Source organism: Myotis brandtii, unplaced genomic scaffold, assembly GCF_000412655.1.
Source record: "Myotis brandtii unplaced genomic scaffold, ASM41265v1 scaffold212, whole genome shotgun sequence".
Lineage (NCBI taxonomy): Eukaryota > Metazoa > Chordata > Mammalia > Chiroptera > Vespertilionidae > Myotis > Myotis brandtii.
In genome coordinates this window covers 676,949-704,135 of record NW_005357931.1, presented here as the reverse complement: position 1 = coordinate 704,135, position 27,187 = coordinate 676,949, and the positions used below count along the sequence as shown (strand labels likewise).

General features: G+C 41.2%; 1 protein-coding gene and 1 long non-coding RNA gene across 2 annotated transcripts in view; one reads left to right on the top strand and one right to left on the bottom strand.

Annotated features, from left to right (window-relative positions):
- Positions 1 to 27,187, top strand: part of KATNAL2 (katanin p60 subunit A-like 2) — a 66,709-nt gene that overhangs the window by 28,708 nt on the left and 10,814 nt on the right. Inside the window, exons 3-13 of the mRNA XM_005865734.2 lie at positions 2,764 to 2,930; positions 4,356 to 4,398; positions 8,258 to 8,375; positions 9,490 to 9,588; positions 12,454 to 12,552; positions 12,761 to 12,838; positions 15,576 to 15,674; positions 18,236 to 18,299; positions 18,529 to 18,647; positions 22,893 to 22,984; positions 25,222 to 25,332. Of these exons, the coding sequence (XP_005865796.2) occupies positions 2,764 to 2,930; positions 4,356 to 4,398; positions 8,258 to 8,375; positions 9,490 to 9,588; positions 12,454 to 12,552; positions 12,761 to 12,838; positions 15,576 to 15,674; positions 18,236 to 18,299; positions 18,529 to 18,647; positions 22,893 to 22,984; positions 25,222 to 25,332 (1,089 nt within the window). The remainder of the gene's footprint in view (positions 1 to 2,763; positions 2,931 to 4,355; positions 4,399 to 8,257; positions 8,376 to 9,489; positions 9,589 to 12,453; positions 12,553 to 12,760; positions 12,839 to 15,575; positions 15,675 to 18,235; positions 18,300 to 18,528; positions 18,648 to 22,892; positions 22,985 to 25,221; positions 25,333 to 27,187) is intronic.
- On the bottom strand, positions 5,691 to 25,275 carry LOC102257702. Its single transcript, XR_001362027.1, has 6 exons — positions 25,205 to 25,275; positions 24,472 to 24,741; positions 21,522 to 21,860; positions 17,237 to 17,332; positions 15,030 to 15,099; positions 5,691 to 5,843 (listed from the first exon to the last, which is right to left on the bottom strand). It is a non-coding gene; the product is annotated as an uncharacterized LOC102257702 (long non-coding RNA).

The window sequence follows — 27,187 nt, the reverse complement described above, 5'->3', positions numbered from 1 at the left end:
ACCGAGCCCACAACCCAGGCATGAGCCCTGACCAGAATCGAACCATAACCGCCTGGTTCATAGGTTGAAGCTCAACCACTGAGCTACACCCAATGGGCTAATATAGGTAATTTTAAGGACATATCAATGTCAGAAAAATACCCTCGCCTTTAACAAAATACTAAGAATTGAGCAAAGAGAATAGATTATTGTGGATTGAAATAAACAATCAGAGAAAGCTTTGTAGAGAAGGGATATGAGCTGGCCTTTTTCTTTTCATTTTTATTTTTTAATTATAGCTGACATACAGTGAAAGATGTGTAGAATGCCAATAGACAGATGTGCTGGACAAGGACATCCTAGGCAAGGGCAAAGAGGAAGAAGAGGCATGGCATAACAGATTAGGGAAATAGGAAGACTAGAGTTCAAAAGTGTGAGGGAGAATTGGTGAGATCAGACAGTGGAGGTCATGGTACAGGTCCTCGTAGCACCACATGTGCATCCCCTCGGACTCAGCCTGTTACCAGCCTCTGTCTCTCCTGCTGTGTCTTGCTTATTAGTGCTCACTGCTTGTCCTGAGGTCCTGTCCTGTCACTGTTGGTTAAGAAGCTCTAGTGGCTCCTGCCAACCCTATCAACTTCAGACCTCATTCAAACTCAAGTAGTGAAACAGGAACACACGGAAGCAGTTTTGTTTCTCTGATCAATTAGTTTAGGAAACACGGGACCTGCCATTATCTAGTATAATTTTTTTAAATTAAAAACTCTATGATCGTGGAAAGAGTTTAGAATATAGTGTGATGTCAGTAAAGACTACAAGCCATTTATAGTCTCTGTTTCTATCTTCCTTTTTTTTCTTGCTTACAAGTGCAAATATATGTGTATTTAGTCATTTAAAAATGTTTGGAGCCCAAGCCGGTTTGGCTCAGTAGATAGAGCGTCGGCCTGCGGACTAAAGGGTCCCAGGTTCGATTCGGCCAACGGCACATGCCCAGGTTGCAGGCTTGATCCCCAGTGTGGGGCGTGCAGGAGGCAGCCGATCAATGATTCTCTCTCAACATTGATGTTTCTATCTCTCTCTCCCTTTTCCTTCCTCTCTGACATCAATAAAAATATATTTAAAAAAATAAATAAAAATAAAAATGTTTGGAAAGATAGAGAAAATGTTAACAGTCATTATCTATGAGTGGTGGAATTTTCTTTTGACTTATCAGTATTTTCTAGTTTTTTTCTTAAATTAGCATATATTACTTCATACTAAACAAAAGTCATTAATGAAAAATGGATTTAGCTTATCTCTCTGTAAAATGGGGATTAAGACAGAGTGTAGAAGCCAGGTGAGTCATCAGTAAGTATAGAAGCTGACTGAGTACAGCCAGTTGACGTTTGCAAGTTCTTTAAAATTAGCAAGGTCATGGGAAATAATCATAACCTTCTTTTTTATTTTTTTTATTTTTTTATTTATTTTATTTTTTTTACTTTTAAAGTATTACAAAGAGTATTACATATGTCTCTTTTTTCCCCCACCTTTGACAATCCCCATTTTATTGATTTTTTACAGAGAAGAAGGGAGAGGGATAGAGAGTTAGAAACATCGATCAGCTGCCTCCTGCACGCCCCCCAGTGGGGATGTGCCCGCAACCAAGGTACATGCCCTTGCCCGGAATCGAACCTGGGACCCTTGAGTCCGCAGGCCGACGCTCTATCCACTGAGCCAAACCGGTTCGGCAAATAATCATAACCTTCTTTTTTTAAAAAAATATTTTTATTGATTTCAGAGAGGAAGGGAAGCGGGGGAGAGAGATAGAAACACCAATGATGAGAAATCATCGCTCAGCTGCCTCCTGCACGCCCCACACTGGGGACCAAACCCGCAACCCGGGTACGTGCCCTTGACTGGAATCGAACCCCGGACCCCTCAGTCTGCAGGCTGACACTCTATCCACTAAGCCAAATCGGCTAGGGCAATCATAACCTTCTTTAACAAAATTCAGTCTTCCAACTGGCCTGAATCTGGGCCAGGGAAGAGAGCATAACAATGATAAAAAAGTTTTCTCCTTCTACCTTCTGGATTCAAGTCAAACAGAAGGAATTACAACCTGTAGTAAGAATTCTTAATCTTGGGTTTTTGATAAACCCCTAAAGTTGTATGCTAATCTGTGCACATTTGTCAGGAGAGAGTCCTTGCTTTTATAAACAAGTTAACTAAGACTATGGGCTGGAGAGTCTTTCCACTTTCAGAGGATTGTGGGACAAGGCACTTATTTTTATTGCTAAGACTACTTAAGTCAGACAGCATTTCAACCGAACAGGTTAAAAATGACAGTGAAGAACCTATGGTGAAGATACTACTTACACCTAGAAGTAGGAATGTCTGACTGATGAAAAAATTACCAGAAATAATACATCCAACTGGATGACATCTTCTTATACTAACTTTCCTCAGTGATGTTGCTCAACATATCGTGGGAATTTTCTTCAGAGCTCATGACATATTCTTTTAAATCACCTCAATGATGGGCAAATCGTGCCTATTGGGGCTGAATTTGGGTTTTATCAATTGTCAAATGTTGCCTAAAATGAATAAAGAGGTAAATACCCACTTTTGGCTACAAATGAAAAGGTAAATCACAAGATATTTTCATAGTTGACTTATTTGACTAAACACTTCCAAAAACGTTTTAAACAATAATGGCTCTGGACTTTTAATGCCTGTTTGCTTTTGTTCTTTCTACTCAGGGTTAATTTTTTGTTTGTTTGTTTTTTTCTTCTGTGCAATGGCCAGATATATCGATACAGCTAATGCTTTGGAGCAAGAAACTCAACTGGGGTTACGACGCTTTGAAGTTTGCGACAACGTTGACCTTGAAACTATTTTGATGGACTATGAGAGCTATTATTTTATAAAATTTCAGAAATACCCCAAAATTATCAAAAAGGCACCAGACACAGGTACATGGCTATTTTCTAGAAATAAAACTTTATCTCATCTTTAAGATTAGCATTTCCTCCTCCTTTTATTCCCAGATAGATGGTGCCCCTCATGCTGTACTGAAGGACTAGACCAGACAGATCCCGTAGCTTCCCTTAGATTCAGTGCAATTTAAATATGATCTGTGGACATGGACATTCCTTTAGTTATGTTGGCATTTATTTGAGGAACATGTTTGAGGACAATGAAGGCAAAACCTCAGAGTATCACAGGTCCTTTTTTTTTCCAATTCTAGTTTACATTCAATAATATTTGTATTGGTTTCAGGTGTACAGCACAGTGGTTAGACAATCATATACTTTACAGGTTCTTTTTAGAAGCCCAACATTACTTTCATTTCTGTAGAGATGGAAAGAGCTGTTAGAAGAGGATAAATGACAGAAGATTCTTTTCTTGCTAGGAAGACCTATTATCTATCTTGAAAATAACATGAAAATGAGTATTGGTGAAGCTAATAGCTCATGTATAGATAATGAAATGCTTTAGAAAGCCATCAATCCAGATAATGATCAATATTTTGCAAAGACCCAGTATAGGTTAACAGTCAAGGAGGCTGGCTGGAGGAAAGATCTAAAGTGAGGGCCCTATGTTTTGTAGTAACATTGACTTAGAAGTCTGTAAGTGGGGGAAGTAATTATAAACCAAGGGAGATCATTGTCCTGTTTATAAGGCACTTGTTAAGCCACAAACTTTAACATTTCATGTGGGGACCAGGAAATCAAGAGGAATGTCAATTAAAAATAGCTAGGGCCGAATCTCAGAGCTGGAAGGGGTCTGAGAGAGGTATTTTATCTAAACTCCTTTCCAGTGCAGGGTTCAGAGCCCTTGGCTGCTGGATCTGAGTCATGGCAGAGAAAGCAAGGACTCTTAACCACTGGGACACTAGGACTATTATTGACATGATCTGATTTCTAAATTGCCAGCTCTGATCTAGCTTGGAAATGCCTTCTCCTGGGATATGAACACTAAATCTTTATGTTCAGGTAAACTGGCAGAGTACGACTGATAAATAGTATCTGCCAGACTCATGGAATCATATTGGTGTCCCACAGACTAAGGCAAAATATTTTCAAGTTCATGAAAACCTAATGAAATGGTAACTAAGCCCATACTGGAGTTGTCACTAGGTCCATGGTCTCCAGCAGGTTTAATATCCAAGGCCTTTGGGGTCTTTCTCTACCTGGAAACATTTGGGAAGCCTGGGCTTCTTTCTCTTCACTGGTAGTTTCACTCCTCTCTAGATAAGAGTAGCTTAGAGTCTTTAAATGCCAAAAGGCTGTTGCACAAATTTAAAAGCAATGTAAAAGGACAAACAGACTTGAAAAATCACTTTCTCTTAAAAATGAAATTCTTTCCTTTTCCTCCCAATATCTGTTTTGCTGCAGCAGAAAGTAACTTACCACCAAGAAGTGGAGGGAAGGCCAGAAGGTAAAGTAAATGGTAATTCATCTTGATCAACTCAACTCTAGGAGTTTGTGGGACCCTTTCAGAAGATGCTCCAGTGAGGCTCCATGACTGTCTACCAGCAGCACCAGGCTGTGGTCATGTGATTTAAGTGGCCCCAGCCATGTGTTCGCTCATGTTACAAATGTCCAGGACATGGGCCAATGTCTGTCAGTTCTCCTGGTTTTACTGCGAATAGTTGCACCCACTCATGCTCTGTCTTTCTCGGCTCAGTGGTTTGAAAAGGATGGACCTCAGAGATGAAAAGACCTGGGTTCAATTCTGGGCTCTGCTTCTGACAAGCTAGGAGCATGTTTCTGATACATAGTGAGTTCCCTGCACATACTGAGCACCCAAGAAATATTATTTTCCCTTTTAAAATCATACCTGAGTTTCTTTGTGCACGCCCATGTCCTGACCTGTCTGAAGATAATCAGGCCTTTATTTTCTCCTCCTTTTCTGGCACTCATCTTATATTCCTTTCTCTAGCTTCTCAAATCCAAATCTCATTTAGGACTTGCAGCATATGATGGAATTCCTCTGTCTCTTGATCATTCTGGGGAGACACAAGGTCCCACCACTCTTGCCTCAGTGTCCTCTGCATTCCCTTCTTCCCACTCCCAACCCACACCCACTGTCAGAGCCTGTTCAGAAATGGCCAGGAGTGCAAGGACATGGGTGCCAAGGACGGCATAGCTTTGGGGCATGAAGGCCTGTAGATTTTTCTGTTATAATAAGGCCCAAACCTTAGGGGAAGGTTGAAATGGGGTTTTAGTAGGGGCCCCACAGCCATTCAGTCAGTGAACAAAATTTCTTTAAATCTTAGAATGCAATTGAAGAAAACTTAGATTATAATCACAAGCAACCCATTAGGCCTTTAGGAGGTATGAGTTCCATGTGCCCCACTAAGTTCCTTGCCCTGGTGACTCCAGTCCCTGGTGTGCAGCCTAAGAAGGAAGGGTCAGACACCTCACAGGACTGTTTGGCATCATTTATAAAATGGCTGTGGAGCCCAGAATGCTTTGTGATAATACGCTGCCTGAGGCTACCTTTGCTTTGCACTATTCTTTAGGAATGTTTTATTGTTTTGACCAAATGTTATTCTTTTATTTATAGTTGCCATAAAGCTAGTCAGACTCTGGTAATAAATAAGTACTTCTGAATAGACCCAGTGAGGAACATTTTAAGAGGCCAACTTTGGGGAACACATTTAGATTCTGATTATTTTTCAGCCATACGTTCATGCTTGAAATTAGCTCAGCATTCCTTACCTGGCAGAACATTCTGTGAGTGAATGTCATTGGAGAGCTTTGCTTCCCTTTTGGGATAGAGGTTGATGGCTTGGGGTTCCTTCAGCTCTCCTCTGAGTAGATGTTTGTACCCGCAAGCATGAAGGTTGGATAGCAAATGGCTGGGATCAGGATGGATAACTAGGAAAATAATGAATGGTGTTTGTTTACAGTTTTATACTCAAAGATAGTTGTTGAAATGAGAGGTTGTATCATGAGACTGGCTATTAACAAACGAAAGTGCCTTTTCCTATTTCTTGCATCTCACACCAAAGAGCAAGCTCCCAGTTTAGAAATTTGCAGCTGACCCCAAGAAGGAAAACTTCTTTAATGTGATGGATGACAGAATTAGGATGCCATACGGTCTTGACAATTTCGGAGATGGGCCCAAAATAACAAGATGAAATTTAATGAAATATGATTTAAACTCTATCCAAAGATTCACAACAAATACCTCCCCTATTACAAAACCAGAGACCTAGGAATCTGAGTGAACTGCAAATGCAGTGTGAGTCAACAATGTAGTGTGACTGCTAATGTGGTTTTGGGTTTCATCAATAGAAATAGTCTGGAAAGTAGGAGGTGGCTCCATTCTGGTCAGAAGACTGGATTAAAGGTGCCCAGGATGAGTAAGAATCTAGGAGCCAGATGACCTTAGGAATGACTGGAGAAACTGGAGATGTTTAGTTTGAAGAACAGAAGACTTGGGGTGGGGGTGGTCCCTACAACAATGCAGTAGCTGTTTTCACTCTCTAGAGAGAGATTGGATCTTCTCTGCAAAATTCCACAGGACACGCCTAGAACTAGTGACTGAAGTTAATTAACAGGGTGAATTCGGTTCCATATTAGAAATAATTTTACAATCATTAGAGCTGATTGGAAAGGAATGGTGTTGCTTTGCACATTAGTGCACTTGGTTTTGGTCATGTAAAGCAAATCTGTGAATCATTTGCCTCCAGTGGGAAAATAGGCTCCCTGTTTCCTTACAGCCCCACAGGGTGTTGAGGCAAATTTAACTCTCTATATAGGTCTATATCTATCTATCTATCTATCTATCTATCTATCTATCTATCTATCTATCTATCTATCTTCATCATCATCTATCTATTCTTACTTCATTTAAGTCAATGCTATTCACAAGGGTTTGCACTTATGAAATGTCTGGTATTCATTTCATAGATTTTCATTGCTGTGCCAGCAAAAGACCTGAGGGGCAGACATTCTTGTTCCTAATCTACAGATGAAAAACAGATGCCCTGATAAACTGGCAGTTGTTCCTCTCATGACATTTACCCCATTGGGCCCAATACTGGAGTCGCCACGTGTGGACATTGTTGGTATTGTTGGCATAGATCAGGGGTCCTCAAACTTTTTAAACAGGGGGCCAGTTCACTGTCCCTCAGACCGTTGGAGGGCCGCACTATAGTTTAAAAAAAAACTATGAACAAATTCCTATGCACACTGCACATATCTTATTTTGAAGTAAAAAAACAAAACGGGAACAAATACAATATTTGTATTTGCATGTGGCCCGTGGACCGTAGTTTGAGGACCCCTGGCATAGATGGTCTCACTGGCCAAATAGCTATATGGTTATAGTAGACATGACCAACTTTTTCTTTCTCACAAAGAAATGGAGTTGAAATGGCAGCTCTCTGAGACCACTTAGCACAGGGGGAGAAAAATTTTAGAAATGCATCTCACGTGAGAGGGCAAGAGAATGAGAGAACCAAACACCTGATGATGTGGGTATGTGTGTAGGGAACAAGTATATTTTACCTCTGCACTGATGTATAACATAGATACAGTCAAGGCATATATACTCATAACTACCACTGCTGGCAGTCCACCAGCAGGCTCCCTCCCCAGTCAATACCCCCATCGCCACCTCAGTTAGCCACCAATTCTGACTTCCAGCCCCATTAATTCATTTTGCCTGAAGTATACAATTCTGGTGAAAATTTGTTTTATAAACACGAATGACCTGTGACAACAGATGAGGTAAGGTTGCTTTCCTTCCATTAGCCCCTTTTGGCATCTATTGTGCACAGTATGATGGGAGGCATTTTAAGTAGACAAAGGACACCCAGCACACTGGGTTGAAACCATGGACAAATCCCTAGGCTTTCCTATGCTCATTCATCTGGGTGGAGGACTCCTTCCTCCTGTGCCTTTCCCCTGCTCTTCCAGAGGGAAGGGGGAGTGGGAGCTGGGTGGAGGTGGAAAGAAACAAGGGAAGGATGTTTGTAAAGCATTTTAGGAAAAGAAAGCTATTTACAGAAGGGCTGAAGCCATGGGTCATGAAAGGGAAATGCAGAGAGTGAGTCAGGGGCCTCTAGGAGGAGGTGGCCCTCTAGCTCTGTCTTGCAAGAATCTAATGGGTAGATTGAGTGAGTCAGGCTTGGATGGACAGGATAGGGGGGTGCAGATGTTAGGGCCCTATTGTGGTACACCTGTCTATCTTTCAAGAACTCTGTGTGCTCCACACGTTGTTTAGTTACCTCAGACTAAGTGGTTAGAATAATTTCCTTCAAGTTCTTTGTTTCCTCCCCTAGGGTGATGAATGACAGTTGTCAAAATCTTCCCATGATCAGTCAGCTGAGGCCACGGTCCAAAACCACGGTGGGGAAGCCAGGGGAGGCCAAACCCCTGTATAAGGAACATCCTAAACAGGTCAGGACAGCTTTGCTTGGTGTTGGTAAAAAAGCAGGTGACTGAGAAATAGCCCCAAGAAAACAGTTACTTTTTTCTTTTGAGGACCTATGTTTTTTTAAATTGCTGTATGATTTCACTACACTGTAGATTTTCTTCCAAGTCGCTGGATTAAAACTACAAGCAAATTCCTAGTCTTCCGAATGTTTCTGACTTTGAGTGGGAGGGCTCCTCCCTCCCCAGCCTTTCCCCTGGTCTGAGTGCTGGGTGACAGCCCTCAAGGGGTGAGCCCTAGGCATGGCAGGAGGACCTGTTTGCTGCAGAGTCCCATCCTCCCATTTGAGGTAACTGTAGTCAGCAGGCCTTCCTGTCCTGAAGCACCTTCCTGGGTTCCTAGATATGGGCCAGAGGTTGTCTTGGGTGTGGCTGGGCCTCAGAGTCTCCTGTTGGATTTTTCTGAAGTGACACGGTTGGTCCCCACCCCAGACCTCTACACTGGACTTTCTGGGGGAGAAGGGGAGCAAGAGGAGAGAGTCCAGCAGGTGGATGAGACCAGCAGCTCCTGATTTGGGAGATACAGGCCTAGAGATTCCTGATCTAGGACAAAACATACCAGATTTCTAAGGGAACAGAACCAATAGAGACTGTGAAACATAATTAATGCCAAAGATGTCTCGGGGGGTAGAAAGAAGTAATCACAAAAGTCAGTTGGTCAAAGGAATCTCTCACCCTCAAAGAGGTTGGGTGGTCTGGTCATTGTAGTCTGACGCAGGCAGAAGGGAAGTGGAAGGGCAGCAGATAAATCCCACAGGAGCTGGCTGGCTGCTGCCCTTCAAACTCAGCACCCCTGGCCACAAACACCTTTGGTCCCAGGAGAAAAGACAAGCCAGCAAGTGGGAATGGGTTGAGACATTGGAAAAGCTGCTTGCTTCCAAGGCCAGCTTCTTCCATGTGGCACAGGTAGATTGTTAGTTCATCTTGGGGCTGCACAGAAGTGGCCGAATTACACATGGGGTTCCCCATTTACAGAACTGACCTCCAGCATTTGCCATTTGATTTGGGATAATGGAATAGGCAGTTATAACCAGCATCTCTATGTCCCTTTTGACTTCTACCTGTCTTCCTCTTTCTTCAGGAGGTTGTCAATAACCCTGGCATGGAGAGAGCCGACTTTGGCTTAACTATATCAGGAATCAACAGAGGCCGTGGAGGAGAAAATGTCCATCCACAAAGAGTAAGTAGAACTCATGAACCTGACACTGAAAGGGAAAATCCCCTTTTCTTTTAAAAAAATGAAAATAGAAATGTTATTTCTGTCAAACAGAAAAGTTACTATGTAATGATCAAAGTTTGGCTGTGAGGTGAACTAGGAAGAGCACTAGGTAAGGATTAGAACCCTGGGGTTCTGGTCTGACTCTTCCTTCTAGATGAATGGACTTGAATGAACTGCCCCATCTCTAAGGAGCTCAGTTTCCTCATTTGCAAGTTGAGATATTTGGAAGAGATGGTTTCTAATGTTCCTTTCAGCTTACAATTCTGTGATTAAAATAATAAACATTGGCATGACTGTTCTACATTATTTAAGAAGTGACCTCACCCTAGCTGGTTTGGCTCAGTGGATAGAGCATTGGCTTGCGGAATGAAGGGTCCCAGGTTCGATTCTGGTCAAGGGCACATACCTCCAATGCAGCCTGGAACCCTGGTCCTGGTTGGGACTCGTGTGGGTGTCAACCAATCGATGTGTCTCTCTGATATCCATGTTTCTTTCTCTCTGTCTCTCCCCCTCCCTTCTATTCTCTCCAAAAATCAATGGAAAAATCCTCGGATGAGGATTAACAACCACAAAAAAGGGCCGCATACTCATCCTTTTCTGCCTGTCAGTAGTTGTTGATTAGTGGTGTCACCTTTCTCCTTGGAGGTATGGCTTCACCTGGAATGTAATTTCCTGTGAACCATGAAACCTATGTTGACAGAGAGTTGATCTTGTCCTTGATAGATATTCTACCTCTTTCATGACGAACCTCATGTCCTGATTTGTAAATAATAGTTTCTCAAAAGAAAAGACCCAAATTGGGTGAATGTAGGCAAAAGGCAGGTAAAACATGTCACTTGGAAATGAAAAGTAGCATCAACACCAACATATCTCTTGATTGTAACTTCTAGAGTTGTATTTCTTTAAGAGTCATCTTTCTTTTCTTTCTTTGATCAAGTTCTTACTTCTAGTCAACTCTTCTCAGCCATACTCAACTCTGGGTTGTGCATATTTAGAGAGGAAGCTGGGGGCATCTCCTTGGAAATCAAGGGAGCTGTCTTGTTGGCCTGAACTGACTCTTTTCAGGGCCTCAAATATATGAGTGATTGCTGGAGATACCATTTGAATCTGTGTCTCCCATGGAGAAACACGTCCCTGGTTACCTTCACTACTTTCATTGTATTTTCAGCCACTTTTGTGCCTAGCAGTTTTGTGGCATTAGTTTCTCTCCTGAATGCCTCAAGTTCACATGGATGGATGTGTCTGATCAGGTCATAAGGAAGGGACTATTTAACCCAGCACTTAACCTTTGGAAGAGTCTGGCTGTAAATTCTCTCACAGCAGAAATGTCCTCGGGGTAAAATGTACATGATTTTCTCCCTAGCATTTCAGATGTTTATAAGCTGAATGAGGGTGTATGGCCAGGAGGCTGATCTCCAAAGTGTGTCTCTCATTGCCATGGTAGGGCCCTCAGCTTCAGGATTCCCCAGCCCCCCTTGCAACTTTAATAGGCATGTTGCTCCTAAAGGTAATGTCTTTGGAATCAGTCTGTCTAGGTTCAAACTCCGGCTCAGACCTTCCCAGCTGTGTAACCTTGGACAAGTTGTTCAATCTCTCTAAACCTCATTTCTTTCAGCCGCAAAATGGAAATAATCATAGGGTTACTTTAAATGTCATAATAAATGGAGGGTTTTAGTACAGTGTCCAGCACACAATAAACACTCAATAAATGCCAACTATAATTATTGTTATTTGTTTTTGCACACATCCTTACTATTTCCTTCTTCCTAGAGGGGAGACAAGGTGGATTTGGAGGGAGTATGAGAGACAAGTATCTGGGTTTGAATCCTGGCCTGAAGCCACTTGTTAGCTGTGTGGCCCTGGGCAGATCATGGAATTTCCCTGGCCTTATTTCCATCTATGAAACTAGGCTATCACACCTGACTAGCAGAAGTGTTGTAAGACTTAGAAAAAAATCAAAAGTACAGATTGGTAGTTACAAAATAGTCATGGGATGTAAAGTACAGAATAGGAAAATAGTCAATAATCTAAATATATAAAAGGCTAATATGCAAAGTGTCCCCTTGGGAGTTCTACAGGGAGACCAGGAGTTTGACTGGGAGACCAGGAGTTCGATTGCTCGCTATGATGTGCGCTGACCACCAGGGGGCGGCGTGGAATGAAAGAAGGCCCTAGGCCTAGGGACCCTACCTGTGCATGAATTTTGTGCACTGGGCCTCTAGTATTGTAATAACTATGTATAATGCCATGTGGGTACTGGAAATATGGGGGGAGAGGGGGGGAACACTTTGTAAAGTATATGATTGTCTAACCACTATATTATACACCTGAAATTAATACAAAATAATATTGAGTATAAACTGTAATTTAAAAATTTTAAAAAATGAATTGGAAATAATCCTTGCAAGGTAGCTTCGTGCCAGGTACTCTACTGAGAAAGTCCATAGTAAATAGGAACTATCATTACTTTTGGGCCAATGAGTCTTTCCTGTATGTGTAATGTTCCAAAAGGAGGAGACAGTATAGGGAAATAGACATGTAAGGAAGCAGATGATCTGTGTCAGGAACTGAAAGACGCTTGTGAATTTCCACTTAAACCAACTTCATTCTGAAGAATTTATTTACAACTTGGTTTTTTTTTCTAGAGTGCCCTCACTTCAGGAAATTACCTTGTTCATTATTAGTGCAGGTTATTTTAAAGCTTCACTTTCAGTTTGGCCTACACACCAAGGAACATTAATGTGTCTTGGTTTAATGATGCCGAGCTATTAAGGATAGTCTTTCCTCAAGTTTTAATGGTGTAAATAAACCATTACTCCCTTTCAGGGCCAAATCATTGACTTCCGAGGGCTGCTCACAGACGCTATCAAAGGAGCAACCAGCGAACTTGGCTCGAATAGCTTTGAGTGTAACCCAGACCCTGCAGTAAGTGGCTAAAATGTGTCATTCATCTTGTAAACTGCCAAAGTCCAGAAGAACTTTAGAGATATCATTTTGAGTCAAAGAAACCTTGAGATCGGGTAGAAGGTCACAGCAATCCACCACCACTTGTGTCACTGTGATCCATGCCCTGTTTTTCTTCCTAAATTATGAAGCAATGTTATAACATGAGGTGTTTTGCTCCCATCATCAGGAACGACTGCTGAAACCTCTGAGTGCATTTATTGGCATGAACAGTGAGATGCGAGAACTGGCAGCTGTGGTGAGCCGGGTAAGATCAGATACTCAATTCACAATTTACAGAGGCGGATTGGGGCTCCTGGAGCATTGTGGGCTGCTTCTTTTATTAATAACAATAAATATGATCATTTATTTATAAAGTGCCCCCACTTGCAAAGGCACTCATATTGTTTAGAGGCACAATAATGCATGATAAATAAATTATAGAATCATAAAATTACAATATAAAAAGCCCACCATCTCACTATAGAGGCCAAGAAAACCAAAAAGACTTAGTAAGTAAGGGACAGACGGGTGAAAGGTTTTAGGCTGAGCCAAGAGTTAAAGAAAGCAAGCCTCTTAGAGAAGGAAAGAGCATGTCTGCATCTTGTTTAAACAGTCAAAGCCTGGAAATAGAGATGTCAGGAGTCTGATGATTTCACAAGTGGAAATTTCCATGAAATACAAGATTAGTAGGAAAGAGCTTACTATCCAGATTACCGAGTTTTCAAGGCTGCCTGCCCCCCAGAATCTAAAGGCAGGGAAGTCTTTTGGTAAATGACAGAGGCTCTGGAATTGGATGAGCTGGATTTGATGTCTAGATCCTCCTTTTTCTAGCTGTGTGACTTTGGGCAAGTTCCTTGGGAACAGAAGAGATTCCTGAGTTATAGCAGACTTTCTCTAACTTCATGGAAGACTGAAATCTAGGCAGGCTCCGACAGATGTTTAAAATGGTGCAGAAAGCTGGACCGTGACTGAGTAATTCAGCGTCTGCAGCTCAGCTCTCTTTCAGTGCAGCAGTTGTTTGCTGCATGTCTACTATGTGTCAGGCATGAGCGGGGGCTGGAAATGCAAAGGTGACCCAATCACACAGTCCTTGCGTGCAAGCGTTTCTCATCCCAGCGGAAGGTGGACTTCGAAAGCATAAAAAGGAGGAGTGTTTTGTGCCAAAGGGAGGGGAAGTGTTAGGGAAGAAGTTATCCAGGAAATAAGTATAAGACAGATGGCGGGGAACTTTCTGGGAAAAGGAACATACCTGTGAAATTGTATTGATTAAGCAGTGTTTCCAGTGAGCAATGTAAGACGCAAGGAGTTCTGGGAAATGGGGCTGGAGAGAGAGGCCAGGGTTCCTGAGTGAGGGCCCAGTGAACAGGGCCCAGGGTGGAGGACCTGCCTGCAGCAGGTGGGGAGCCTTTCAAAGGTGTCCATTGAGACTGGGGTATTCAAATGTGCTTTTAGATAGCTCGTTCTATTGACAGTGTAGTGGATGGATATCAAAGAAATGGAGATAGGGAGACCAACTCTGAAGTTATTACTAGTGAGAGAGGATGAGGGATTGAGCCAGGCTGTGGTAATTGGGATGCATAAGAGAGCAGAGAAAAATATTTTTTATGGTCACAAAAATCAATAGTCTCATTATTGTTTTTGCAAAAGGATAACATGACTAGTGATTATAGAGTTGTAGAGTGGAAGTGTCCTGAAAGGGTTCCATCTGGAATCCTTTCTACAGTACCATGGGAAGCAGTCAGCAGCCTCTGAATGCTTTCATGACACGGAGCTCACCACTTCGTGAGGTAACCCTGTTGAGTTCTAACTAATAACACTTGATTGCTGTAAGGAAAAACTCCCTGTTGGGAAATTAAACACCTCCATGTGGAACTCAATGTCAACTTTAGAAGAGGGCGAGATCTATGAGTGGCTGGTGGGCATGCAGGTCCAAGCTTTAAATACCTGGTAGGTTCTCCCAAGATCTTGGGAGACTGAGTCCGTTCTCTGTGTCCCCATCCAGGAATGGATCATGCATATTATGCATGACCAGAAACACTTGTATGAATAGTCTCTCTAATGAAAGTCCTTACCTGTGGGTGAAGGGAACTGGGAGGACAGAAGACAGGAGTGGGAGCATAACATCTCACCAGCATTTAAAAAATGTTTTTATGTTTTTGAGCTTGTGCATGTATTACTTATTTAAAAATTAAATAACTATAAAAATAGTTTCCGGATTGCTGCGTAATCCTCAGAATGACTTTCGAAAGGAGGCTTTTCTCTCTTTTTAATGTAACACTCTAGATATTCAGTTTGCCTGAAACAGCTCCTACTGAGAAAGGCCCTTGAGTGACAGTTCTGAGGCGTCTTGTGAAATTGGAATTTGGAAACGGTAAATGAGTTATCAGTAAAAGCTACCTTAATTGATTAACCTAGGTGGCTGATACAGGGCTCTACTATAAAGGGGGAAAACTCACTTTTGCTTGGTTGTTGGCTTCCTTGAATTCTGTAGAAGCAATTGCTCTTGGTGGAAGTAGGGAGTGATCACTAGGGAAAAAGAGAAATTGGTTTCAGAGGAGCATTATCTCTTTCATGCAACAAATTAAGAAAGTGTTTGCGAGATCAAGGAGCAAGAGAGAGGCCAGGCACCAGCTAGGAACTATGTTTCACAGTAAAAGTGCATGTAATTTGAAGGCATGTTCTGTAGCTTCTTTGATTATGGTCATAAATCAGCCTGGTTTGCTATTAACTGAAGACGGGTATAGTCCATTGTCAGGTCCCCCCCCCCCCCCCCACATATTATATAATCAATGTCTTCTTCAGGGAAAATCACTGAATATTCTTATGGCATCCCTTTGGTGAACCAAAATTACAGTGTGCATATATACATATATCTAACATAAACTTTTTTATCACCAGCTCTTTATGTCCTATTGTAAGTCAAGTATTCTGTGGCTCCCATGTTTATTGCAGCTGTGGAGGAAAACATTAGTTTTAACAAAATGATCAAATGTGCATTGCAGGACATTTATCTCCATAATCCAAACATAAAGTGGGATGACATTATTGGACTCGATGCAGCCAAGCAGTTAGTCAAAGAAGCTGTGGTGTATCCTATAAAGGTAAGGATGGGAAGCCTCTTGGGGGGTATTTCTATTCATATCCATTGGACAAGCTGTATGTCATAACACCCATTAGGGAGAGAAGCCCAGGATGTTTTCTGTCCACAAGTTAGCCTTTTGCCTATACTTTGGCAATGCTGGACTACCAAGGCCCATGCCATTCTAGGCAGTTTGAAATGTTACACGAGGTTTCAAGGCAGGTATCTGCTCTAAGTGATAATATTAGATCTAAGACTGAAGCATATATGACTTGTCAGTTCCTGTAGATTGGTTCAAATTAGTCTGCCTCCCTAAAAATATACCATAGTAGAAATATCTCCTGTAGGAGAGGGCCACTTATTTTGTTTTCATAGATCTATATTTCCCAACACACACACACACACAACACACACACCACACACACACACACACACCCATCCTTTGAGGCGTTGCTTTTGACTGGTTGTAAAGACTAGGCAGCTCCCTCCAGGGCACTGGCCAGTGAGCCAGCCTGTTGTGCTCATTGCTTGCTGCTGACAAGTCATTGTACGGAGTGGCTCACTGAACAGGAAGAAAAAGAAAAAACAAGACTCTCTATGTTTGGTTATAAACATGGTGATGAGAAGGTCAGTGTATGACAGCTTTTGTATAACAGACACACTCTCCAAATGCAGTGCCTTTGAAACAATAATCATTTATCTGTTTGCAGTTTTGTGGGTATGCAGTTTGGAAGGGGCTCAGCTGGGCTGGCCCATCTCTTTTTCAGGTGATATTGGTTGGCCTCACTCACATGTCTGGGGCATCAGCCAGGATGGTTGGAGAAGATGGAGAGGCTGGGAAATCTGGGATAAACGGGACAGCTGAGGCCTTCCACGTGCCTCCAGCAGGCAAGCTGGTGTTCACATGGTGGCAGAGAGTCCCAGACAGAAGCAAGAAAGGGCAGGTCCCAATCCATGTGCATTTCCCATGTCTCTTCTTATATTCCTCATATCAGCTAGTCTTATATTTTCAAGTTTCTTCTTATATTTCCTAACGTCCCATTGGCCAAAATCACAAGGCAAAGTCCAGATTCAAGTGGTAGAGAAATATACTTTGCCTATTGGTGGAGGGAGCTGCAAATAATTTTCTGTAATCTCCTGCAGTCAGGTTTACAAATTTATTCAATAACTTATTTATTTTTCCCACTGAGCCAAAGCAGTCCCTGCTTTTTGGATGCTTCTATTCTAATGAGATAAAATCAATACATTTGGATTGTGTTCCCTCCTTTTTATTTCCTGTGTTAAGACTGGTGGGTAAGCAATATACTGGTGGTCAGAATCAGGTTTACAAATTTATTCAATAACTTATTTATTTTTACCACCGAGCCCATGCAGCCCCTGCTTTTTGGATGCTTCTATTCTAATGAGATGAAATCAATACATTTGGATTGTGTTCCCCGCCCCCCTTTTATTTCCCGTGTTAAGACTGGGGGGTAAGCAATATACTGGTGCTCAGAGTTAGTGAAAGTTTACTCACCATGTCCTCTGAGTGGCTCTAGGGCTCTAGAACAAGACTTCTGGACATCTCGGTGAAAGTTTACTCACCATGTCCTCTGAGTGGCTCTAGAACAAGACTTTTGGATAGGCTAGAACATCTCATTGAAGCTCTCTGGATGTGCTATCTCCATGGTATCATAGGCTCTGTATGTGATGGCATAGAGATTTTGACATTAGCATCAACAAGAAACTAATAGCTAGTTACGATTTTACTATTATCTTTGCTTCTGGTTGTTTTCTACCAACCCTACCCACCCTCTAGATTGTTTGAATTTGAACTATGAGAGAGACTCGCTGAAGTCATGCATGTCCCATTTGGAGCCCGTGTCTCATAATGCCGTCTGCATTGGATGTTCCTAACTTCTATGTGACTTCTACATCAGGCTTCACCAGTTGTTGTTTTTTTAAAAAAGATATCCAGTTGTTTTTTAAAATATATTTTTATTTATTTCAGAGAGGAAGGGAGAGGGAGAGATTGAAACATCAATGATAAGAGAGAATCATCAATCGACTGCCTCTTGCATGCCCCACACTGGGGATCAAGCCCGCAACCTGGGCATGTGCCCTGGCCAGGAATCCTGGTTCATAGGTTGATGCTCTACCATTGAGCTACACCAGCCGGGCTCACCACAGTTTTGTGCTTTATTCACATACACCTTTATTTGTTGGTTCTAGTGTTTCTCTTAAAGTTCATATCTGATAGGTCTTTATATAGAGCTCAGGGCAGGGGTGAGGTGGGGTGGGGAATGATGTTATGCATATAAGAAATAACTATTGTAATGGAGAAGGAGAGTACACACATATGCCTTTCTTTTCCCTAAAAAACGTTGCTCTTTAAAAAGCCTCATAAATTAAGCCACACGTTCATATCACGTGTGAAAGTCAAGTTGGGATATATAAGATATATACAGAAGCAGCCAGCCTTCCTAAACGGAAGACCTGGCTCTCAGAGTCGGGCTGTGCTCACTCCAGCTTCACCAGCTTGCCTGTGCTAGGGTGTGACTGACATACAGATACCCAACCTCACCACTGTTCCTTTTCCCATAGTACCCACAGCTGTTTACAGGAATTCTCTCTCCCTGGAAAGGACTACTGCTCTATGGCCCTCCAGGTAACGAATATTTCTGGTTTGGTCTTGGTATTAAGTGTGCATGCAGAGGATGAATTGGCTCATCTGTCCTTACATCAGGATATCAGAATGGGGCAAACGAGAGCTGAGGAACCGCTCTCCTTTTTTTTTTTTTTTTTTTTTTTTTTTTTTGCTTGCGACACTGACTTCTGTCTGTAAGCAGAGAAAGGAAGCTCAAATGCCAATCAGACTTTCTCCACTGTGTCTCTAGGAACAGGAAAGACTTTACTGGCCAAAGCTGTGGCCACGGAATGTAAAACAACCTTCTTTAACATTTCTGCATCTACCATTGTCAGCAAATGGAGAGGAGATTCAGAAAAACTTGTTCGGGTAGGAATTCTTTTTTTTAAATGTATAATTGACATACAATATCAGATTCAGGTGTACATTATAGTGATTCAATATGTATACATATTATGAAATGATTGCCACAATAAGTCTAGTTACCACTTATCACCATACAAGTTATTACGATATTGTTGACTATATTCCCTATGCTGTCTAGCACATCCCCATGACTTATTTTACAACTAGAAGTCTGTACCTCTTCATACCCTTCACCTATTTCACCGGCCCCAACCCCTTCCCTCTCTGGTAACCAGTAGTTTGTTTCATAGATACAGGAATTCTTGATTTTGTTAGAATAAGTTCCAGCAAAACATAGTGGTACAAAAATGATGTTACAGTTTACTTGTTTTTAAGTGATTTATATGTTAGAATTTATCCGGGATCTTGATTACCCAAAACCCAGGAGATGGACTATCATATGTACATATTAATTATGCCCCATCAGCAAAATATGATCTCCCTTCCTTTGGGAATTTGACCAACTGCCCTTTTGTGACTCATGCAACTTAGGAATGGAAACTGAAAAAATTGTCTCTGAAGTGGCCTATTTTTCCCCCTTCATTCAAGAAGCATTTATTATTAAGCATGTGCAGTTTATCCAGTTAACATTTATTGAGAGGCTACTACTATATCCTGGTTCCTAATACTAGGTACTCAAAGGAAGACTCAAGAAATGTAAAACTTAATTATTCATTCAGATGCTCTGAGCAACATTCCTCCATAGTGCTAATAGCTTATAGGTTTTATGTTTTTTTCTTTCCTTAAGAGATTGCTTCTATCTTTACAATATCTCATTCATAGTCAATGGCATATTTTATATTATAAAATTTTACCTTTTGAGAATACCTGTTCATGATTTATGCCTCAATGTAAGGTGGGTCCCTCTCAGAAGTCCTGTTAAACTATTGCACTTTGTAGAAGGACTGATAAGTAATTAATACTAAATGAATGTAAATATTATATATTTTCTGATAAGAAATTACTCTAAAATAGTATGCTTAAATTATTTTTTCTTAAATGGATTATTTTCATAATATTCTGGCTTAATTGGAAGGCATAATAGAATATTTTTAAAGGATTGATTTACCAAAAGTAACCTATTATTTACTACTTTGATATTGTTTTCAAATTGGTCCAAATGCATATGTTTTCATAAATTATCTATCACCCATTCAAGATTATAATACATGGAAATATATGTTGACATCTATTTCTTTGTTCTTCATCTTGAATCTAACTTACCATATCCAAAGATGGGGCTTGAAGTTGGCTTGTCCTTAATCTATGGTTCTGTGTGATTCTAGTTAGCTGGATTTTAATAAGTTGAAATCCGACTAATTAGAAGCCTCATCAACCAGAAGACTTTTTTAAAAAGTTCCATTTTTATGTGCTGAAGAACAACAAAACTCTTACAAAATGCCTATAGAATCAGTTTAGCTTTATCTCCTATCCTGAAAAGTGCTGTTTAGAACTATGAGCACCAGACACTGCAAGATGCTCGAAGGAAGAATACATTATATTCCCTGGACAGGACTTAGTTAGACAGAAGAGTAAATTCAGCTATTTTATGAATATTCTCAACAAAGATGAAAACTACATGGATTTTATTGTTTAGTGTTGAATAGGCAGAAAAGTCATTTAGCCAGAACTCTTCCTTCTGTGTGAGGATTCTTTTAAACTAAAATTTTCCTCTGCTTCAGTATTATTTTGTTAGTTTTCTAAGAGTGAGGAAATGACTTCTCACCTTACTTTACAATACATTTAAAAAGTAACTAATCTTTTTGGAAAAAATGTACAAAAGGGTATATATACCCCTAAACCCAGAGGCAACTTACTGCTACCACATATACGTCTACACCCTTCTATACCTTGCAGGATTTTTTTTTTCACTTGGATGTTACACACTGTTATAAGCAGAGCATATTCTTTTATATATCTGAATGGTATTTCATTGCATGGATGTGTCCCAAAACATATTAAATCAGTCTTTTCTTGATGGACATTTAGGTTGTTTCCAGTCACTTGCTATTATGAACAAAGCTACAGTGGACAGTCCTTTCATACACACGACTTTGCATATGTAGTCATGTAGAGCAATTTATTTGAAGTAGAATTGCTGGGCCAGAGGGAATGAAGATCACTGATTGCCCAACTCCCTGCCAACAGGGTTGCACCAGCTTACACTCCCTCCAATGGTGAGTGTGTTTGCTCTTCCACACCCTGGCCAACACTGTGAAGTACCCAATTTTGCAATCTTTGACAATCTGATAGTGAAAGTAATATTTCAGTGCTCAAATATGCATTTCTTTCATTCTAAATGAATTTGAGCATCTTTTTATAAGTTTCGAAGAATTTGTGTGTCTTTTTCTCTGTGAAATGCATTTTTATTTTGGATATTAAAAAAATATTTCAAGAGGAAAACAGATCACCTCTGCTAACCTTGAAGGATCTCACCTTCTATCCTTTCAGAAGCTACTTTATTTTCTGAGCTCTTGAGAAGATCTTCACCTGAAGAATCTTGGTCATGCTGTCAAATTCCTTACTATGAAGCCTTCAGATAAAGATGGCCCTTCAGGACCTTTCCCCTAAATCAAAGAAGCATTCCTACCATTCGATTCTCTTTCTATTCCAATTAAGAGTTATTTATAGGGAACCCTTGGGTTATGTTGCTCCCTCCCCTCCTAATGTTCATGCCTCTTAGGAGCTGATGCTATTGAGTAGTTGAGTGGTCTCTTTAGCAAATGCACACACCTGTTGGTGCTTACATCTTTTAACACCCCTCCTCCCCAAATTTTATGATTTAACTTCCTCCCAGTACTTTAGAAAATTTTAGCCTAATGCTTTCAGAGCACTTACCCAGGATTCTGTATATTCTCTGGCAGTGGAAAGGGCAGTGGCGTGGTCTATATGGAAACAGAGGCTCCAGATGTGGTTCTCCTTCCACTTGGATGTTTGGTCTCATCTTGCCCCTTGGTCTCACTGCACCCCAGGGAGCTCCTTAAAAACATGTATGGTTCTAATAAAGAGTTCTAATATCCAACTTTTCATTGGGAAGATTGCTGCCATTGTGACAAGAGAACAAGTTACTTGCTTCTAGTAAGGTGGTCTCTATATGTGTGATGAGTGTCCCAGCATTGACGCTCTTCTTTCAGTTCATTAGGCTGAGCCTGTTGTCGTGGTCAAATGAATAGGATTCTGTAAAGGAAAATACTTGAGCATGAGCATGAACACACAACGCACATGAGCAGTTTTCCATTCAGTGCTAGGGAGACCTGTAAGGGATGATCTGCTACTACTCATGAACACCACAACCTGGCTTTTCTGAGTCCTTCCCTCCTTATTCGTTCTGTGATGCTTTGCTAGTGCTAAGTGACATGGAGAATAAATCCCCTCTGCCAACTAAAGAACCTTTGTTTTTTTCTAAATCTCGATTGCTTTCTCTGATCAACCAGTGAAGAATTATATGTGGTGCTCAAGAGATCAGTTTCGGGGTTGAAAAAAAAGGTTTCATTTTTTATACTCTTTTCATCACCATCACATCTCCCTTTAGAGCTCTTTATTTTGTTTTTATATGGCTGTTCTTTTGCTGCTTGCTTTCCTGTTCTTTCTCAGTCTATAACATTTTATTCTGGAATGGAACATTTTATTCAACTGGGAGTTGCCTTCAAGTACCCGAGCCTACCAAGCAGCAGTGTTGGGTGGTATGGGAACCCTGTGGAGTAACTTGGGGAGCAGAGAGGGGCAAAATTTCTGTCTTTTTTACCCATGACTGGAACTCTAGCCTTTCCCAGCAATTCTTCCTCCTGAGAATAGCTCTCTCATTGTCCCTAAAGGATTAGGGACAATCATCAAATGATTTTACATATTCCAGGCTCTTGTGTCCCTATGAAACATTGACAGGGGTTCTCAGGGATTGGCTAATGGGCTGAAAGCTTAGGAATTGAGTTTTATCTTAAGCTCCTCTACTTATGATTAGTAACCTTGAGATAACCACTTAATCTCTCTGGATCTAATTTTATCAAGTGACAAACGGAAATAATTGGACCAGCCAACCCTATAGGGTATTCTAGGGAGAAATGACTGTAATGATTATAAAGTTGTTAGTGAAATAACAGAGTGCAGCATAGATGGTTAATAGTATAGTCATTCTAAGCTTTTGCTCTTTGGGAGCACCTGAGAACTTTAAATATACGGGTTTGAACATGTGGTTGCTTTTCTCCCACCCAGGTGTTATTTGAACTTGCTCGCTACCATGCCCCCTCCACCATCTTCCTGGACGAGCTGGAGTCGGTGATGAGTCAGAGAGGCACGGCTCCCGGGTAACAGACAGGGTTTTTTTGGTCATCACTTCTCCCCTCTTGTAAGTGTGTTTGATGGTCGGAAGCCCATCGACATTTACCAGCAGAATGAGCCTATTAATAAGCCCACAAATTTTCTGCAGACACACGGAAAGGTCTTTAAATTAGGTCCTGTTAACTGAATAGCTGATTTAAGTAGTTTTTATAACCGGAGGAAATGTCATCCTCCCTTCCCCCCTTCCCCACAGAGTGGTTTTCAGGCCTGAAGATCACCCAGTCCCACAGTCCCAGGCTGCCGTAACATAATAGTCCTGCTGGCTTAAAATAGCCGCCCGTGACCGCCTCCTCTGGAGCCAGAGGGGCTGCCTGTGGGGAACGGGGCTGCAAAGAGCCAAGTCCCGAGAGGGCCAGGCCTTGACAAGATGTGCGAAGCCGGGGAAGCCACCATTTCTCTGTGACATCAGGATGTGGCTCTGCATGTCCTAATTTAAACATGTCACATATGTTATCTCTAAAGATTAAGTGTCTGCTAATGTCCCCAGCAGGAAAGACTGTTCATTTCTAGTTCATTTCTCAGACTATAATGAGCTGTGTATGTGTGTTTTAAGAACACCTTTCTGTCTTGATCAGAAGTATTTTTCTCTGAAACTTTTTACTAAATTTGGCTCATTTGGCTTGAAAAGAAACAGGTCTCAGGGAAATCTCAACATGACTGCATTCATCAATGGCCTCTGCTAGTAATGGTCTATCATCAAGGCAGAACTAATATTAATACAGAACAAATAATTAGCTTGTTGGAAATATAACTAGACTATAATTTATGAAATTTTACTCATTGAAAACTAGACTATATAACTAGACTATATAACTAGACTATATAGACTATATAACTAGACTATATAGACTATATTGAAAACTAGACTATATAACTAGACTATAATTTATGAAATTTTACTCATTGAAAACCATTTTCCCACTAAGGTCCATGGGACTCTTACCATTGACCGAAAGGGGATGATTCCATGGTGTAGTGGGTGCTGTCAGCCCCAGGCCAGGGTACTCGGCCTCTCTATACAGGACCTGACGGGAACAGACTGCCACACAGTGCGGGCTGGGAACCCAGCAGACCTAGCGGTCATCCCCTCTGCAAAGCCCCCAGCCTGCCTGGTCTGCCTCACCCCAGTGACCTGTGCACTCACTCCATCCCTGGGTCCCCACAGCGTTGATGAGCTAATCTGGAAAATTCTTCATCTACTGTCCTGCGTGTGCTCTAGGTTTTGTACTGAATGTCTGTTTCCTTGTCTGGAACTTAATCTCTAAACTAGAATCTTCAAATAGTCAGGGAATCAGTGTAGGTGCTTGGAAGCCTGCTTGGGCCCTATTATGTTAAAAGAATAATAACTAGGGGCAAATGCTGACTATATATGTAACTATATTGTGAGATGGTCTTCTGTCCTAGGAAAAGGTAGGTAGATAGTAAGGGTCACAGTTCCTTAAAAGCCACATACCTGGTTTGGGGTGCCCCAAGATTCATGCAGAGATGAGAAGTTGAATTTCATGTTGTTCAAGACAGCCATTTTTTGTCCTTTATGGCCATCTATTCAAGTGAAGAGGAAGGACAGCCTGCCAGATATGGTCAGTATTTACTAGTAGAGCCCATCTGGATGTTCAGATCCTGAAGTGAGCTCTTTGTTGGTGGGAAGGTCTTTGGCAGTGGTGATGGGAGCTTGGAGGATGAATTTTCACAGAAGACTGCCTCCCATGTCATTATCTTGCCTCTTATTAAAAGAGAGTGAAACAGATTCAGACAAATAGTTGATCTCTCTTTTTGGACAGTTTATATCCATAAATTATATGAAAAAAATGAGAAAGTTCTTTTATGCCAGCTATATAAAGGGAAAAGATTATTCTCAATTATGCCATTTATAAAAGGGTAAATAGTACGCAGGTGGACAGAGCTGGATTCAATCTACCAGAGGCACTGTCTGCCCTTCTGTCATTTTCTAGTTCGCTGCCAACTTTTGGTTTTCTTTTCACTATCATCATTATGTTCACTTACATCCTCTCTATTACTGTCTGTGGGAAAATACTACCAAATGGCTTGTTTCCTCCAACTCCAGTATGAGTGGCTCCTGAGAAGAGGCAGGGAAGGGTTAGCAGTCGGAAGAGAACCCGTTCCACAGCCCCGGAGTCTTTGCTGCCTTGTCATGGAAGCGAAGGCTCTACCCTGGGGAAACTCACCTCCTTTCTCTCTCTAGGGGAGAGCACGAAGGAAGCCTTCGGATGAAGACAGAGCTGCTGGTGCAGATGGATGGGCTGGCTCGCTCGGAAGATCTCGTGTTTGTCTTAGCCGCTTCCAACCTGCCCTGGTAAGAGATGTAACGAGTACAATTTGAACACATTTTCATGAGCCACTGAGTACCGACGAAGATATCATGTTGACCACTTTGGGCAAAGCCTCGTTGTTTGGTTCCAGCCCTGGGAGATTAATCTGAAGGCTTTCCTGTTCAAGTCCTCAATCCTTGCTATCCGTACCATGAAAGAATCTGCCTTAATAGAAGGAACACAGGCCAGGCTACCACTGACAACATTTAAAATGGCTATTTTTAAAAGATGCTAAAAATATGAGTTTAAAGAAAATTTATTTAGTATGTTTAAACAAGACTTTGGCAAAAAGAACTCTAAAATGCTAAAATCTCCAGGACTCAAAAATATTCCAGAAATAATATGCTTTGATTTTTAACAGTATTAAAATTAAACTTTTTTTTAAGTTAGGAAGAAAATCTTTTCTTTAATGTTGCACAGTAAATAGGAAGCTAAACAATCTCTAATTAAAAATATAATCTACTCCCAGAATCTTTTATTCAAACTATATCCCAGAGATTTTAAGAACAATTCTAGAAGTGGAATTGGGAAATAAGAGATGTTGACAAGGGAAAACCAATATCTACGTGGAGAGTATATTTTAAAAAATAATTATAATCTCTTTATAGTTTCAAGAATATTTTCACATAGCACGGGAACAGACTGACGAATCTCAGAGGAAAGGGGGTCAGAATGTCGGAGAGAGATGAACCAAAGAACTTATATTCATATACATGTAAACCATGGTCCTAGACAATAGTGCATGAGGCCTGGGGGGCAGCTGGTACGATGTGGAGGAGGTCAATGGGGGGGGCGGGGAATGGGTAGGGGAAGGGGACATCTGTAATACTTTCAACAATAAAGATAAACTGTTAAAAATTGCTAATACTAGTAAGCATAATAATATTGGCTATAGCAATGACAGGAAGAAAAAAAAGAATATTTTTTCACGTACATGATTTCTTTAGAGATGTGGGTGAGACATAAGACAGATCAGGAAATGCTGCCTTCCCATGGGCAGAGAGGAACCAAGGTCAAGAGAGGTCAATCCACCCAAAGTCAACAGCACATTTGCAACAGAGCTCAAACTTGACACTCTTATGTCACCCCTGTCCTCCCACTTCTGTTTCCACCTTCAAAGATGTGTCTGGGCTCCCAAAGCAGGGGTCACTGAAAAGTTTGTGTGTAACCTGTTATTTTAAATATATTCATGACTTAAACCTGTTTCCAGTTCCCTTCAGATTTATAAGATGTTCTCTAACATGTTAAGGTGATCAGCATTTTACATTTTGAAGATACTGGTTAGTTACAGATAATATTAAAGTGGGGTCCAAACAGAGATGTGTCATTTAAATGTGACTGTAGAAATCCTTCAGAGAAAGAATCTGTTTCTTCATCCATTTGAAACGTGGTTGATCATAACACTTTATGTTGTGTGAAAACAGTAACTTCACACATGCTTCTTGGAAGGTCTATGCCCCCAGGGAGACCTACACATTTTCTAGAGGAACAGAGAGCCCTCCACTCCCAGTGACACCTAGGACTCTGTAGAGGAAGTTATTGTGCTGCCACCATTTCCCTAAGTTGATCAGTTTTTGGTAAGCCCCAAATAAGATGGTTCAGAGGGCAGAAAGAGAAGGAGAAGGTGCAGGAGGAGCCGCTAACAATCAAAAATCAAAGACATTTAGGAGGGATTTTCTGAAGAATTGCCCCTCAACATGTTGAATGGTTAAATACATACATACTTTTAAGCCTGGATTCTTTTATATCACAGATTGCTTTGTTACACTATATCTTGGAACCAGTATGTTCTAACCCATATATCCTTGAGCATTGCTGGGGTTTAAAAAAACATTTTAT